Raw genomic sequence first — 18,371 nt, forward strand, 5'->3', positions numbered from 1 at the left:
CTAGACAGATGGTGACTTGTATTATGTTGACTGTGCAAAGGCATTAGACTGTGTAGATCATAACAGACTATGGATAACGTTCTAAGATTGGGAATTCCAGAACACTTGTGTTCAGAAGGCAGTCATATGGACAGAACAAGGGAATACTGAAGAATTCAATGTCAGGAAAGGTGTGCCTCAGGGCTGCACCCTTTCACCATACTTATCCAATCTGTATACTGAACAAAAAATCCAAGTAGCTGGATAATATGAAGAAGAATGTGGCATCAGAATTAGAGGAAGACTCATTAACACCCTGTGATATGCAGGTAGCACAACCTTACTAACTGAAAGTGAAGATGACTTGAAATACACACTTACAGAGATCAAAGACTACAACCTTCAGCTTGGATCCCACCTCAATGTAAAGAAAATGAAAATCCTCACAACTGGACAAATAAATAACATAATATATGGAGAAAAATATTGAAGTTGTCAAAGACTTCATTTTGCTTGGATCCACAATCAATGCTCATGGAAGCAGCAGCAAAGAAATCAAATAATGCGGAGTCAAATCAAATCAAAGTCAAATCTTCTGGGAAAGATCTCTTTAAAGTGTTAAAGAGAATTCTGGTGAGTCAGATTCAAACCATGGTAATTTGGATTGTCTCACATATATATGTAAAAGTTGGACAATGAATAAGGAAGACTGCAGTTTAATTATGTGTGGTGCTGCAGGATAAGGCACTTGAACTGCAAGGTTGGCGGTTCAAACTCACCAGCTGCTCCATGGAAGTGAAAACAGGCAGAAGTGAAAACAGACAGAGTCCCCACAGGGGAGCTGAGTAACTGTAGAAGCACAAGCTTCTACCGTCTAACAATTTGTAGGTGAGAAATCCATTGTTCCCAAATATACAAGAGAAAGATGATTCTTGGAAGGAGTTAGGCATTGGCCTTCATAACACTTCCCTCTCTCTTTTTTTAAAAAAATGCATGCCATCAGGTTTTGCATGTCCCATCCTATGTGTATAAATAACTTCCATGAACACCAGCCCCACCAAGTCCCTTCTACCTCTTCATTCACTGATGACTTTAGTTCAGTCTCTTAACCTTTCCACTACAATTTCTCTCACCATTTTGGGGGACTTTGACATCCACACTGTTGAGCTGTCCAATATCATGGGTTTTCAGGTCTCTGACCTCACTTTCCAAGATTTCTCATCTATCCCATTTCAGTGATCTATTCCCATGGCCAGGCCTCTGATTGTCTTCATAAATAATTGCCATACCTTTGAAGTTTCAACTCCAAGCTCCCCCTGAAGTCTCTAAGAAAGATTTTCTTGCTTCTTCTGAGCATCTGGTGACTCCCTTGGTGATCTGTGGAATTACTTGGCTTTTAGTGGCATCACCATCTCTGTCTTCACTGATGGTCTTCTCTCTGTCACTATGTCTGTCTCATCTAGTTATGAGGATACCAGCCATTGAATATAGGCTCACCCTAATCCAGTGTGATCTCATTTTAACTAATGACATCTGCAAAGACCCTATTTCCAAATAAGGTCACATGCTGAGGTTCCATGTAGACATAAATTTGGGGGAGAAACTATTTAATCCACTAAAGCAAAAATTAAATTAAAAGCAGCAGAATCCCCTTTAGCTAATTTAAATAGAAGATACCTTATTGAAGGCTACTGAATAGCTCTTGAGTGTATCTGTCGAGTGGGCCAGAGAAACATGTTTCCCCATAGTCAGAAGCAACATTTAGGCACATGATGAGATTGTTCTAATACCAAGATCTGCTGCTACCATTCACCTTTTGGCACTGTGTTTTCTCAGGGCAGGATTTCAGAAGCATTGCATAAGCCTTCAGAAGAATTAGAACTATCAACCATTATTCTTTTCAGAAGATCAATTTCTCCATGCCCTGCAATCACCTCATATTGATTCCTTCTCTATTCAAGCTTCATGCCACACACCTGCAACATAGATATAAGAGAAAGTGGCTAATATACGTGTTTATATTCTTTCTTGGGACACAGCAGTCTCCATACAGGAAACTATCAAAATAGAGTTGATGTTGTTATGTGCCGTGAAGTCGGTTCCGACCCATAGCGGTCCTGTACAGGGTTTCCGAAGCTATAAATCTTTACAGGAGCAGAAAACCTCATCATTCTCCTGCGGAGCGACTGGTAGTTTCGAACTGGTGGCCTTACGGTTCTCAGCCCGATTCGTAACCACTATGCTACCATACTGTCAGGCTGTCATTAATGACCGATGTCTAGGAGTCACTAATGACCTTATTAGCAAATTCAGTGACTAGACTAAATGCTCTGTTTTTAGCTTATCCTCCTAGCACCATTTGACAGTTAACCACTCATTACTTGAAGCAGTTTCTTTTTGGCTCTCCTCATACCCCTCTATGCTGGTTTTCTTAATTCACTGGGTTATTCCTCAGTTTGCTTTGCAAGGTTTTCTCTGGAAAATCCATCTATCAAATGATGGATTGCTCAGGGCTTGTCTTATGATCCTATTTTTTCCCCCTCCAGATACACGATTCTTCAGAGTTTCCATCCAGTCTCTGGCTTTAAATACCATTTTTATATCAATCTTACATTTTAAACTAAACTACCCCTCAAAACTCTGTATTTACAGGTTTAACTCCTTAGTCAACATATGTACTTGAATATCTAGTATTGACCTCAAATGTGATACAGCCTGCCCCTTCCCCTGCCAAGCCTTGCTCATGTCCCAGGCTTGCCCATATTGCCTCTATGGGAACTACCATCTCTCCAGTTAGAGTCCAAAGACAATTTTTTTTTACTTGCTATGAGTCGGTTCCGGCTCCACGGCACATAACCACCACCACTCCATTTAATCTCACTGGTGTCCCTTCATAAAATGTATGTAGAATCTATCCACTTTTCATCTTCATGATCAAAACCTTGGTTCAGACGAAAATAATTCTCACCTAGGCTAATAAGAAGAAATGAACTAAATAAAAATAACTTGAATAATAATAGCCTTCTAATTGGTCTTTGTTTTGTTTTGCTTCCCCTTTCCCCAGTTAATTCTCCATATAGTTGCCAAATCTTTTAAAAATTGTAAACAATGAAATATTATTACTCACTTAAACTCCTTTAACTACTACTTCCCATGCTTAGAATACAATAAAAGTACCTTACCTTGGTTTACAAAGCCTGTATGATCTGATTTTTTATTCTTTCATGCTTACTATGTTTCCATTTTGGTCTTCTATCCCGTCCTGTAACTCAAAAAGCTTGTTCACTAAAGAAATGACTCACGCTTGGAGTTCCGCCATCTCAGTCTGAAGCCTCTTCCATAATTTTTGTGTTAGAGGAAGAGAGTATTAGAAACTGGAAATGATTTATGTAAATTCCTTTTACAAGTCAAAATGAGGAGAAACAGCTGTAAACATTCATTAATAATCAGAACATGGAATTTATGAAGTATGAATCTAGAAAAATGGAAGTTGTCAAAATGAAATGGAATGCATAGACATCAATATTCTAGGCCTTAGTGGGCTGGAATGGACTGGTATTGGCCATTCTGAATCTGACAATCCCATGGTTTACTACGCTAGGAATAACAAATTGAAGAGGAAACATAGCAAATTCATCATCAAAGAGCACATTTCAAGATCTACCTTGAAATATAATGTTGTGATAGGATAATATCAATATGCCTACAAGGAAGACCAGATGATACAACTGTTATGCAAATTTATGAACCAACCACTAAAGGCAATGATGAGGAAATTGAAAAATTCTATCAACTTCTTTGGAGTCCTGGTGTGATGCTGTGGGTTAGTGCCCTGGACTGCAAGGTCGGTTTGAACAGCAAGGTCAGTGGTTCAATATCACCAGCCACTTCTTGGAAACCCTATACAGCTCACTGAGTCAAAACTGACTCGATAGCACTTAACAACACCAACCAACTTCTTCAGTCTGAAAAAAAAAAAATACTATCACTTGTTTATACATACCAATTTTATACATACTCAAGTTGATTTCAATTCATAGCAACAAGCCCTTGTGTTTCAGAGTAGAACTGTGCTCTGCTTTTAAAAAATCTATCTATTTTTTATTAGATTTACATTCATCCTATTTCGTTTCATTGCCATGGTTACAATCCTTCATACCTCATCAAACATCCAAAGGGTACACCCTGCAAGCCTGCCTCTTGCACACAGCCCCTCTCCCTCCCAGGGTCGAGTCCCCAGTTGCTCCATCTCTCCATATCATTTTCTCTGCCTCCATCTCTGATGTCACTGCTACTCTGAATAGGGTCCTGCACTCTGCTCTTCCCCCTTGATGGTCCTAGGGACCCTCCAACTCCTGGACTGCAAAGTCAACCACTCCCCTCCTTTTGTTACAAAATGTTCACGTTTACATTTCCAACCCTCACAATCAGTCTTGATAGCAATTGTTCACTGTTGTACCACAAGAGTCTAATCCCCCATCTCCTTTCATCAGCCCAGTGCAGGAAGATTGGAAACCACTCAGTGGAAATTGAGTCTACCTTCCCACGCACTCTCTGGATGTAGGCTCCCTCTTGAAATTTTGTAAACCAGTCACTTTTTGCCTTTGTAGCCCCCCATTTTGGGTAGCCAATGTCTAAGTTGCCCATCCCTGTCTACTCTGTGTATCGAGGGGGTGGGAATGATCCTTGCTGTAAAGATTCATTCCCTCTTTTGAGCTACTACATCCATAAGTCAAATTCATCAAATCATATCAGATTACTTTTTTTTTTTTTCTTCCTTGTCTTCTAGTCTAGTTCGGATCATCCAGCCATTGAAGCCAGGTAAAGTGGGTACTATTTGCAAGTATGGGTGTTCTCATGCATTTCCCCTCACTTCTATCAGCTGGACATTTCACTCTCTGCTCTAGTCCTTTGTGGCCTTGGGGTCCCCAGGACTGTGCTCTGCTTTTTAATGGGCGATCTCTTTGAAGCTGACCAGGTCTTTTTCCTAAGGTGCCTCTGGGTGGACTCGGACCTCCAACTCTAGAGTGAGCAGCTGAGCATATTAACCATTTGTACCACAGAGTCCATTTCTTTCTGAGAATTTGAAGAAAACAATCACAACTACCACTGTAACCAAAGAGAGAACTAGCTCATTTTAATTAGAAAAAGTAATGGATTTGAGGAAAGGTGAGCATTTTAAGTTTATTCCTGTTAGTTTGTGATTTATTTTTTATAGCTCATTGTTCTTAATTCTGTAGTTCATCCTCAGTAGTGAACTGTTCTTTCAAGTCAGTATTGTTAGAATGAAGAGTTCCTGGGTGGTACAGTTTAGTTCAAAGGTTAGCAGTTCATACCCACCCATAGGTGCCTTGGAAGATACGCTGGCGATGTACTCTCAAAAGGTCAATCTGATAAAATTAGACATCCAAGTGCTTCCGTCTCAGCGTCTTTTGTGTTGAGATGATTTCTATTAGGATAGTGGCAGTGGGGACAGTTATATGGACAGATTTGAGGGACATTTAGGAAATGTTAAGTGCCATTGTGTCAGTTCTGACCCATAGCAACCCTGTATAGAGTTTCCGAGGAGCAGCTGGTGAGCCTGAACCGCCTATCTTGAAGTTCAAACCAATTTTGCAGTCTAGCGCGTTAACCCACAGCGCCACATCAGGAAACTGGAAATGGATAGTGGAAAGGCGAACAATTAGAGATACTGACCAGGTTTTTTGCTTAGTCAACTGGGTGGGCAGTGTTGTCAACATCCACCAAGGCAGAGAAAGAAAAAAAGCAATTTTGAGAGATGGAAAAAATAACTAAACTTGATTTTAGATGAGATGTATTTTACGCTGCTAGGCATATGGTTTAAACTAAGTGTACATTGTGGTCTACATAAATTACTACATAACATTGCTCTAACTTCTTAAGCTCCTTGGGCTTCAGTTTCCATATTTGTAAAATGAGGGTATAGTACTAGACAATCTTCAAGGTGTCTCTAGAACTAAACAAGTTCATGCCTACAGGAAGTCTCGGATTAATGTTAGCTTACTTGACTACTTACTCGTCAATGTCATATAAATTTGACCTCACATTGAAATGACTGTACCAACTCCTACTCAACCAACCCCTAAACCCACTGCCTTCCAGTAGATTCCGACTCATATGACCCTGTATAGGGTTTCTGAGGTTGGAAATCTTTATGGGAGCACAAAACTTCATTTTCTTCCTGAGGAGCAACCGGTAGGTTTGAATAGCTGACCTTAGTGGTTAGCAGTCCAGTGCTTATGCTATCAAGCCCTACTCACAACAATTTCTTCATCACAATCCCCTTCATTTGCTGGAAATATAGTTTAAAAATAAAAAAAAAGGCTTCAAATCTTTTCTTGCATTAAAGATAAATAAGAACCCTATGCATCCATTCCAATATACAAATTCCTAAAGGCAGTGAAACTGACCTCATTTGTAGCCTAGGGACTTCCTATAGTCTTCAAAAAAAAATTAAAAAAAAATTTTTTGGTTTATATTTCTGCTTATTAGAATTCTGGGTTTTTCAGCTATTTGTGTACACTTTTATTTTCTTAAACAAGAACTGGCTGGAAAATCAGTGATTCATATAACTTTGTTTTCCTGTAAAATTCATGAGATCTTGAAACATTCTCAAACTAAAGACACATTTTCAAGCTTGCTGGCCATTCCTCCGAAATACATAAGAATAAACGAGAATTAAGAAGAATTACATTGCTAAAACTCCTCTATGAACTCTTACCCTCATAGATTTGGAGACAATGAAGAGATGTTCTAAATGTAGCAGGGAAGAGGAACGAGAAAAACATGAATGGTACAAAAAAGAGTTTATGTATGATAAGCAAAATCCTGAGGAACTTCTGCATCATGTTTTAGAAAGGAAAACAAAACACATTTAAATTTCCATCTTGCAATTTGGCAATGCAAAATTAAGAACTGAGAGAAACAAGTATAAGCTATCTTAAATTTTATTGTCCCAAAATCCTAGAATTCTTCCTGTCCAGAATATCCCCTACTGTGGTGCTGTAGCATCCGCACTGGACTGTAAACCACAAGGTCAGCAGTTCAAATCCACCAGCTGCTCCTCAGAAACCCTTTACAGGGTTGCTATGAGTCAGAATTGACTCCACAGCACTTAACAGCTCATAGCTTCTTGGTTATTTAAATTACAGATGAACCTTGAACAGTACAGGTTTAAACTGTACAGACCTACTTATATACAGATTCCCCGCCACCTCTACCCCACTTCTTAAGCGTTTTGTCTAAAATAAATCACCGTGTCACAAATCATCTTCAAGTGAGCACTCTGTCTAGGGTCAACTATATTTCCAGGTTAGCAGGACCAATAAACCTTTTGAGGGAAAAAGTGATGCAAATGTCATCATTCTGAGACAAATCTTTGAAGTACGTTGATACTAAACACAAGTCTATTGTAAAGACAAACAGTGGAATCACTGACATTATGAAAGGCTCACCATTTTGGGGGCTGTGAGTGGTGTGGGCTAGGGGGAAGGGTACATAGATCGTAGAAGACTCATTTGAGAGAAAATGCATTTTCTACTACCTTGATGAAAAGCAAATGCCAGATTCTATAGTTCCCATATCCTTAGGAAAATGCCACCAAGGGAACAAAATGAACATACATACTGGACAATGTCTAGAGCTCCCTTTTTAGTCCTTCCTATTCAATCAGCTCACAACTAGTACAAGCTGATGTTTTGAAACATTACCATAATTTTACTCTTCCAATTTTAAGGATCTCCATATTCCATACTACGGATGGTTCACTAAACCCTATAGCAAGATAAATGAATAGAGGGCCCAGAAATGAAACAAAACCAAGTGGGGATTAAGAAATCATTCGCTTATAAAATTATTCCATGTTAAAATATTAAATAGAATTCCATTTTAACAACAAAAGATATGATTAGTCATAGTGCAACTGTTATATAACAGCAAGGCAAAAACTGCATTGTGAACAGAAAGCACGGGCTTTGTAGTTAGAATGTTTTCATTCCTGGTACTCTCAAGTGATCTAGGGCAGATTTTTTAATCCTTGAAGCCTCAATCTCAACAAAATGAGAATACATACATTACAGGGTTAATTGAGGATTAAAGTGTCATGTAGGAAATGTCACATAAAAAAAAAAAAATTAAAGACAGCCAAACAAACACCTTTTTAACCATGAGTTTTGTAAGATTTTACTATGAATACATTTCTTGACTTAATAATTCAGGGATCTCTCTAAAAAGTACAGATCCTACAGCAGTTAAAGGAACTGACTCCAACTTGCGTTTTATTCATACAGATAATGACCACTGTGTGCATAGTACTATACTAACACCCAACAATAGTGCCACTTTCACTGTCTCCAATGTAAAAAGGACTCTACTTGTGGGTAAGGGCGTTGCTATTAGCAACTACTGAGTTGATTCCCATACTCATAGTGAACTCCCCCCATCCCCCATGGGTTACAGACTAGAACTGCTGCGGAGGATTTCTTTGGTTGTGAACTTAATGGAAGCAATCTATCTTCCTTGGTTACTGCTGAGTGGGTTTGAACCACTAAACCTATATCGTAGTGCCACCCACAGCCCTTATTTGTGAGTAAAGCAAATTCCTGAAAAATCTGTAAATAAGCACGAGGCATTTAATCATTCATGGTAAAGGTAGAAACAGTAGGTTAATTATTTTTTTAAAAAATACAACATAGTAATCCAAAAGTAATTTTGGTTTTGGATATAGTTTGGAGTCCAGGTGTGGCGCTGTAGGATAAAGCACCAGACTGCAAGGTCTGCTTGAAATGCAGGATAGGTGTTCAAACCCAGGAGCTGCTCCTTGGAAATCCTATATAGGGTCACTATGAGTAAGAACTGACTCAGTGGCTCTTAACAAGAACATGAATTTTAGCACTGCCCTAAATATTGTTTTTCATTTAAATTGTTAATTTTGTTTGTAACACGTTAATTGAAACTGACTAGGACACACACACACAAAAATCAGTGAATCTTGGGTTAAAAAAATTACCACTTATCATTTGAGGTTAGTCCAAGTAAGTTAGGGAACTAATAAGTAAGTTCTTCAAAAAGAACTTTACTTAAAATACATCTTTAAAGACTGAAAATAATTTTAGAAAATTACGATCACAAGCTTACATGATACTATTGTTTTCTCTTTCAATACTAATTACCTCATGCAGTAATTTAATATGCTCTAGAACAGTAACAAAAAGTTCTTTAAATTTCATGATAGGTTTAATTAGGTAATTGCAGGGGGAAGACATTAAAACAAATTCTTATGATATCATCTGATATGTTCAATTACATGGGTATGGTGTAACAAAATATGGTTACAAACTTATATATGCATATATACATTATATACTCAAAACTATCAAGCTAGTTAACTATACATAAGGAGATACATTATGACATGAGTTAAACAACTTTTCATTGCTTATTAGAAAGAATGCAGTCAAGCTTTTAATGGAAGTAATATACAAGTGAGGCACTTCTGAGGTCAAGAATAGAAAGCAAATGACACTACATACTGGCAATGTTCACAAAAGTCTAGGTGGATCTTTAATACAAAGGGTTTTCAACTAGATTACTCTTGAAAAATTTCAAAACAACTTATGCAATTTAAGAAGCTTTCAGGATCAATGGCTAACATTTATCAGATACCAAAGCATATGAAAATTTTATAACCACCTGGCTGCTAGGCAAACAGTACCTTAATACCTTAAAGCCCTTTTATTTATTTGGTTTATATAAATCACCTCAGGGTTTTAATTTAAAAATTTTATTTATAGCTCATTATTAAATACCTTCCGGTGCTACTATCATTTACAAACCTTTTTTTTTTTTTTTTAAGTGCAGCAAAAATGCAAGTTTCTAGTGCTTTCCCTTATAGTTAGAAATGTGAACCACAAAGATCAAATTAATGAGGATAATATTTAGTAAAGAATCTATTTTTCATCAGGTAGATCAAGTTTTTAATGGAAAAATGTCACACTTAATCAATGGACTTTGGGCTAAGATTAAAAATCCAATCTTCAACACTTACTTCAAATAACAAAACATAGCAAAAAACACTTCATAGTGTAATCACCAAACCTAAGGATTTTAACAAAATCTTAACATCCTTAAGGTTCTATATTAAATTGCCTACTGAGTAAAATACAGGTTTCCTGTGCTCTGGAGACTTACAGCAATGTTAAGAAACTTTGTGCCATTTAATTAAGGGGGTGAAAAGGAAAAAGAAAAAAACAAGACTTACCTAAAATATTGGATGGCACAATACACATGAATTGCAAGTATATTTTGTATTACAGGCAGTCCCCTGGGTGAAGGACTTTCTTCTACTTGCCCTTTAATGTTATATATATTTGCCCTCACTTTGAAATGATTGAACACCCCACTCCAACAAGTTTTTCCATCATTATCACCTTTACTTGCAGCTTTGAATCAATGAAAAGACTTCCAGCTTTTTCTTGCACTAAGTAAGGCTAATAAGACCCTATGCACCTGTTCTGACGGACTGATAAATTCTTAAAGACACACTTAGAAGGAATTTCCTTTGTACTAGGTAGCCCACGGACTGCCTGAACTCCAAAAGCTCATTTTAGGCACTGCTGAATCAATAAAAATAGGTAGTTTCAAGTTATTTCCTTTAAATTTTAACTCCTGCCCTGATATCTTCTCAGAATCATGCATACACATTCTTTCTGAAGTTGTCATGATGAAATACAGCTAATTATGTTTATTTTCTTATGTTATAAAATTCCCCCTGACTGACAATGGGAGGAAATGTATGAATACCATTTTGGTAATGGCTTTAGCAAAACAAAAACAAAAACCCAACAGAACTGGTTCTATAAATGCTTCAGTACATCCATTAACTTTAACTGCCAGTTCTAAATATCTAAATATTTCAAAACAGGATATATAAGAAAAAGTGCTTAAAATCCTTGAGCAACATTAGGAAAAATAATCATTATACAGTCCCTTTGAGATATTTTGGACTCTTGGCTTCCCCAGTAGGAGGGGGTCACCACTTTAATAGCCCTTTAGTGGTAGTGAGGAACCCTGTCCCGTCTCTAGAGCTACCTTATCTCCCTAGTCGGTACATCCATCCAGTAGGTGGTGCTGAAGAATCATACCTTATTTTTTCAGAAATCAAGGCAGAGCCATCAATGAAGAGTTATCAATTTTGAATACAAACGCAACCAACCAAAGTGTTTCTTGTCATGCCATCTAGATGGTTCCACTTTGAATATTCACTATCACTTAAGCAGTTTTGTTTAGCCATTTGCTTATACTACCAGATGAAAATAAAGAAGAGAAAAGTTGAGGAAAAGCCAACTGGCAGTGTCAAAATCTGTATGGATAAGGAGAAAATGTTACAGAACATACCTACATACACATGTTTTAAAATGATATCATTTGTTTAACATAAGAATTCTAGCTTACTCAAGAAAAAATTTCCTCATACGGATTCAGACATTATATTATCAGTTAGTCTTCTAGACTAATTTGGAAAATGGTGTGCTCATTATAAAAATCAAGATGAAATAGAAATCATTTCATCATCATCATATATTTTTAATGAAGAAACTTATTTAAAATTGTAAAGGAAAAAAAGGGGTTGGGACGGCAAAATCTTAGCAGCAAAGTGGTTAAACAAATTGAAAATATTAATGCACAAACATTAAAATATTAAAGCATATATGTTGCATATAAAATACAGTACAGAACCAGGAGTTGCACTATACTGATTAGTGCTTAACAGAAGAAATGATTAAATTTGTTCTTCCTAGAAGTATATACACAGTTTATTTCCACAGCATTTTCCTATATAGCCAGCAAGTTATTTTCTTCAGTTATTCACACCTTGCTCAAACCTGAATTAGAATCTCAGCACTTACAAATATGAAAATTCATTCACAAGAGAAAACAGTATTTCCATTTAACCAATAAAAAGTAAATTTGAAAGTTAACAGTCTATCCTAGGAACCAAGTTGAGCTAAAAACTTCAGGGATGAAGACCATCTGGTGTAGCAACATTCAAATATATAATAAACAGGAAAAATAAGACTCAAAACGGCTGCTACAGTGGTATGTTTTGGATTTAGTTCATCCAATTGATTTTTAATACAAAACTAGAAATAACCTCTTCTTCATAACATCTATAGTTATCAATATATTTCTCTTCTTTTCAATGTGAAATAATACTTCAAGATGATCTATATACACAATGTTGTCAGTTCAAGCTGTCATATAAATATAAATGCTTTCTTTAAAAAAAGTATCTTACAGACAGATAGTGTTATTTACATTGTTCAGTTTGATCTGAGGCAAAAGAAGAATGGTAACACAAATGTGATATGTAAAAAAGAAAGATACATAAAGGACATTTAAAAACTTGCATAGAAAACGAGCTTTTAAATGGTAGTGTGGTTTTCATTTTCATCACTTCAGAAACTTTAGGCCATTAAAAAAAGGCACACTTCTCAACTACATCCCTCTAAGGGAATATTCTCAAAGAACCCCTTACTTGGTTAGAGTTTTAATGTAACACTTAAAAGAAAGAAAGAAGAAGAAAAAAAGACAATTTAATTCAACCCTGAAGTACTTTAAACAATTTGTTGGAACATTTTTCCAACTGCTTTGTAAATTAAACATCCAGTAATACAATGCTCTGCAGAAGAAATAAGTTTATATGTACAAGATATTCACTCACAATGCTGGATTAAATACTTCCCAGGGGAGAATTTGGAATATATTTTAACATAAAATAATTTTGCTTTTGGTAAATTAAATAAAACAAAAACATAACTGAGTAAAGTTATCACTGTTATATAACTTATAAGCATTGAGGAATAAGCTAAAATATTAGTAACAGCTGAACATATCCTGGTTTAGCAGAATGATAAATGGAGATCTCAGGACACAGTTTTAAACTAACTATCCAGTTATACACCTTTTGCCTTGTAAAATGTTTGTAAATGCAATAAATTGTTTTGAAGGAGGAAATTCTGAAAGAAAACAACTTGCTGGTTGAATACCACAAAACAACCAAAAAAAAAAAAAACCTCACTTTTTTTCTGTAACATTTACTCAGTCTCTTATATAAAAATAAGTGTTAAATTCCCATCAGAACATTAGACAATTACATCTGTGCTTAAAAAAAAAGTTGGTCACTCAAGACTATTAGAATATTTTTAAGGTTTTTAGATTACCAGAATGTACAGATATAACTCAATATAAACTGTAGCCAAAGGGAAATGAGGATGAAAATATCATTCACATGAAATAAAAAAATGTTATTAACTAGATGAGTTAAATATTCAAAATATAATGGAATGTGATAGCAGATATACATGTATCTACTTTAGAACTAGGAAGGGGAAGAAAAGTTTAATATGTAATAATTCGTACCTTACATTTAGTTAAATATAAATATTTGTTATTTATACATAAAACTGCTTCCTAAAAACAACTAATAAATGATTTAGTTGTACTTGTTTTAATTCTTATAATTTCCAAGTGTTAACTTTTCTTAGATTGAAATCAACTTGTCCCCTAGTATACTTTTAGTTCATGTCCTAATAAATTCAAATCTTTAAAGTCCCATCTCTGAATGCATAAATATACAAAAATTGAATTCCTTTTAGTTGGATTATATTTTATCACTTTTTATAGCCAATAACCAGAAATGGTTTCCTTCTGAAAATTCTCATTTCAACCTGTAACAAAACATGCCATGCTCTAAAGAGAAAAAGTTAGGCATGGCTAGCATTTGTGAAACACCAAGAACTGACAAGTTCTGCTCCTTTCCATGTGTGGCCCCAGTGATACGTGGGCAAGATCCCATATTGCTTGCCAAAAGCTTCCACAAATCCAAGCTAGCTAATTCCTGGAAACAAAGATTTTTAAGCTCATTTTAGCACTGGATCATTTCATCCAGCAGCTTTATGTTTCCCACCACAGCACCCACATGCCTCACCACAGCGATGGCACATTCTCAAAGGGACATAGCAGCACATACATGGTACAATGAAAGACAGAGCAACCAGGGCTAACCATCGTAAGCAGAACTTATCATCGCTAGTGTCACATGAACAGGGATCAGAAAAGTCTCCCTCTGAGTCTGACATACAATGATACAACATGCTCTCTGCACAGAGCATGCAGCTAACTTGATATATGCATCTTTTAATAGGGTCTGGAGCATCCTGACATTTCCCTCGGCCATTTTCTTCATGATTAAATCTTTCCTGGCAGTATACACAGCGAGAACGTTCACCATCCTCTTTTCTTCGTTTTGACTTCTTAAATTTTAATGAGGAAGGCTGTGTCTTAAATACCACAGAGTCTTTGAGTGAGCTTAATTTAGTCTCATCCCCACAAGAGTACATATAGTCAGATTTTTTACTGTCTGGTTTTGAAAACTGAATGCTGGAGTCAGTATCATCTCTCTCCAAGTCATTTTTCCACATATCAGGATGTCTGTAGTCTGCATAGCGACGTATTAAGATATCGCGAGGATTTATTCTGACAATTTCATCCTCATCTTGAAAGCTGACATGTCTGCTAGATTTCAGTGGAATCTAAAAAGGAAGAGATGAAAACTTCAATAAGGATTACATGTTTATATATTGGCTATATGGAAAGTTTCTGAAAACGACTTAATAAACTAAACTACATACCCACCAGAGTTGTAAATTAAGTTTTCTGTGAATATAGCCTATTAAAAAAATCGTATTAAAATCAAAAATCATAATGAGGATTCTCTTCACCCATAAAAGTGGGCTTGTATCAGTTAAATTCTTATCTCTTAGTCCCAATCCATGGGTATAGTTATTAGTAAGCAACTGACTCATATTGGGGTGAATTTCTATTCAAGACATTTAGAATCAGGTCTACAAGAAATCCCAAGTGTGGGTTACAGGTGGAATGATGGATACAATCTATGAAATTAACAGTAGACAACTACTGACTCTATCTGGTGTTGAACAAAGTTGTAGCAAGCCCCCAGATTCAAACCAGAGTCAGGAAAGATTCAATTATGTTTCTCTCACTTTGGAATATTTAAACTTCATTATTTAAGGTAGCACTTAAATATTTAATAGTATTTCTTCTTCAAAAGTTTTAATAAATTCAGAAGCTGATTTCACTATTAAGATGCTATAGGTTATCAATAATATATTTTAAACAAAAACCCTTCAACCTTTATTTTTAAATAGGGTTTCATAAGAATATATGCAACAAATTATACCTGGAAATTGTTTCTAGTATAATTCAACAGAGGGAGAATTAGGAAAATGTCACCTATATGCTAATAAGTTATAATTCTTTATCAGAAGAGTAACGGAGTTGCTTACCCTGTTTTGGGACTTTAGGTTTCCGCATTCCTTGGGTAGTTGCTGTTGTACATATTCCATACCTCTGTTCTGAATGTCTAGGCCTGGCTGACCAAATGGTATCTAAAACATGAAAAATTTCTACTGAAGTGATAAAAGAATGAATTTCTTAGAATTAATCAAACCATATACAGTAAACATTCCAAATACTGTGTAGTTTGCAAAAGGATTGTAATAAAGGATTTGAATTATCCTTAAAAGAAGAAAAAAATAAATAAATAAAGAAGAGAAGGAAGTAAAAAAACAAAAATGAAAACAAAGAGGTCTTATCTGTGCAAAAAAAAAAAAAAAAAAAGTACTTCAAAGCCAAAAGGTTCTAACAGCCAAAAAGGTTCTAACAGCCCATATGTCTACCAACATATCTTTTTCCACACTTAATATGGATACACTACAATTTATTTAAAGATAAATAATATGTAGTATTGTTGTTGTTAGGTTCCATTGAGTCGATACCAACCCATGCACAGCAGAACAAAACACTGCCCGATCCTGGGCCAACCTCACTATTGCTGCCACACTTGAGTCCACCAATGCTGCCAATTGGCCAATCCATCTTGTTGGGGGTCTTCCTTTTTTCCACTAACCCTCCACCTTACCAACCATGATATCCTTCTCCAGTGACTGGTCCCTCCTGACAATATGTGCGAAGTATGAGAGACAAAGTTTGGCCTCCAAGAATTTGTAGTATAGTCACACAATAAAATACCTATGAGCCATAAAAAAGACTGAAGTAGTAGTAGCCTTGGCCACAAAACAGAAAAACCTTGACATTATGCTAAGTAAAGGAAATCAGACAAAAATGACCACATATTGTAAGATTCTATTTATATGAAATACTCAGAATGGGTAAACAGTCAGTAGACACAGAAAACAGATTTGCAGCAGCAGGGGCTGAGGTGAAGGACAATAGAATGCGTTTTCTTTCTAGGGGATGAAAATATTCCTGATTTAGAAAACTGGGGATGGTTGTACAAACTTGTGAATATATTAAAGGCCACCAAATTATACACTTTAAAAAGGGTAATTTTTATAGTATGTAAGTTATATCTCAATTAAAAAATAATCATAGGAACATCTGTACCATAGAATATTTACTATCTTGATTGCAAATCCCATTTTAGCATGATAGCTTTAAATCGTTATATTTCTTAAACTATACACAATGAAAACATTCAAACAGGTTGTTGTTAGATGATGTCAGATTGGCTCCAACTCAAAGTGACCCTCTGCATAACAGAACAACACACTGCCCGGTCCTGTGTCATCCTCACAATTGTTACACTTTAGCCCATTGTTGCTGACACCGTGCCAATCCATCTCCTTGTGGGTCTTCCTCTTCTTCTGCTGACCCTCTACTTTATCAAGCATGTTGTCCTTCTATAGGGACAGGTCCTGTCTGGTAATAGATCTGAAGTATGAGTGACAAAGTTTCACCATCTAAAGAACATTCTGATTGTACTTCTTCCAGCACAGATTTGTTTGTTATGTTATTCTGGCAGTACATAGTACCTTTGATATTCTCCAACACCATAACTCAAATGCATCAATTTCTTCTATGGTCTTCCTTATTCACTGTTCAACTTTCATATGCAGCTACTGAAAATACCATGACTTGGGTCAGATGTACCTTTGTTCTCAAACTTACATCTGTGTTCTTGAACACTTTAAAGAGGTTTGTGCGGCAGATTTGCCTAATGCAATACATCGTTTGACTTATTGACTGCTGAGTCCATGACTGTTGATAGTAGAAACAAGCAAAATGAAGTCTGTGACAATTTCAACCTTTTCCCCATTTATCATGATTTTATTTACTGGCCCAGTTGTGAGCATTTTTGTTTTCTTTACATTGAAGTACAACTCATACAGAAGGCGGTGGTCTTTGATCTTCATCAGTATTTTCAGTCCTCTTCATTTTTAGAAAGCAAGGTTGTATCATTTGCATACCCTGATGCCATGATTTTCTTCATATAATGCAGCCTGTTAAATTATTTGCTCTGTATACAGACTGATCAAGTATGGTAAAAGAATACGATCCTGATGCATAACTTTCTGATTTTAAACCATTTTGTGTCTTCTTGTTCTGTTTGAATGACTGCCTCTTTGTCTACGTACAGGTTGGTCCTCATGAGCACAAGTAAGTGTTCTGGAATATCCACTCTTCATCATGTTATCCATAGCTTGTCATGATCCACACAGTCGAAAGCATTTGCATAGTCAATAAAGCATAAATAAAACATCTTTCTGGTCTTTCTGCTTTCAGCCAATATCCATCTGACATCAGCAATGTACTGTTATAGCTGTTTTGAATTATCTTAAGCAAAATTTTAACTTACATGTGATATTAATGCTATGTGATGATTTCTGCATTCCGTTGGGTCACACTCTCTTTGTAATAGCACTAATACAGGATCTCTTCCGGTCAGTTGGCCAGATAGCTGCATTCCAAATTTTTTGGCATAGATGAGAGAGGGCCTCCAGTGCTACGTCAGATTGTTGAAAGATCTCAGTTTGTATTCCACCAAGTCCTGGAGTCTTGTTCTTTGTCAATGCCTGCAGTGCAACCTTGGACTCCTTCCTTCAGTATCATTGGCTCTTAATTGTATGCTATCTCTTGAAACAGTTGAACATCAGCTATTTCTTTTTGATATAGTGATTCTTCTTTGATGGTTTCTGCATCACTCAATATTTTGCCCACAGAAACCTTCAATATTGCAAGTCATGCCTTGAAATTTTTCTTCAGTTCTTTCAGCCTGAGAATTACTGAGCATGTTCTTCCCTTTTGGTTTTCTAACTCTAGGTCTTTGCACATTTCATTATAATATTGACTTTGTCTTCTCAAGCTGCCATTTGAGATTTTCTGTTCAGCTCCTTTACTTCCTTATTTCTTCAATTTGCTGTAGAATCTATATGCTGGAAAACAAGTTTCAGAGTCTTTCTGACATTCATTTTGGTCTTTTCCTTCTTTCT

The 18,371-nt window shown here is 36.1% G+C and overlaps 1 protein-coding gene across 1 annotated transcript in view; it reads right to left on the bottom strand.

The window, feature by feature from the left end:
- Nucleotides 1-13,477: 13,477 nt before the first annotated feature.
- SPRED1 (sprouty-related, EVH1 domain containing 1) overlaps nt 13,478-18,371 on the bottom strand; it is a 109,406-nt gene continuing 104,512 nt past the window's right edge. The window contains exons 6-7 of the mRNA XM_006831788.1: nt 15,366-15,467; nt 13,478-14,591 (exon numbers count right to left, since the gene is read on the bottom strand). Of these exons, the coding sequence (XP_006831851.1) occupies nt 13,941-14,591; nt 15,366-15,467 (753 nt within the window). The 3' untranslated portion in view covers nt 13,478-13,940. The remainder of the gene's footprint in view (nt 14,592-15,365; nt 15,468-18,371) is intronic.

Source organism: Chrysochloris asiatica, unplaced genomic scaffold (assembly GCF_000296735.1).
Source record: "Chrysochloris asiatica unplaced genomic scaffold, ChrAsi1.0 scaffold00004, whole genome shotgun sequence".
NCBI lineage: Eukaryota > Metazoa > Chordata > Mammalia > Afrosoricida > Chrysochloridae > Chrysochloris > Chrysochloris asiatica.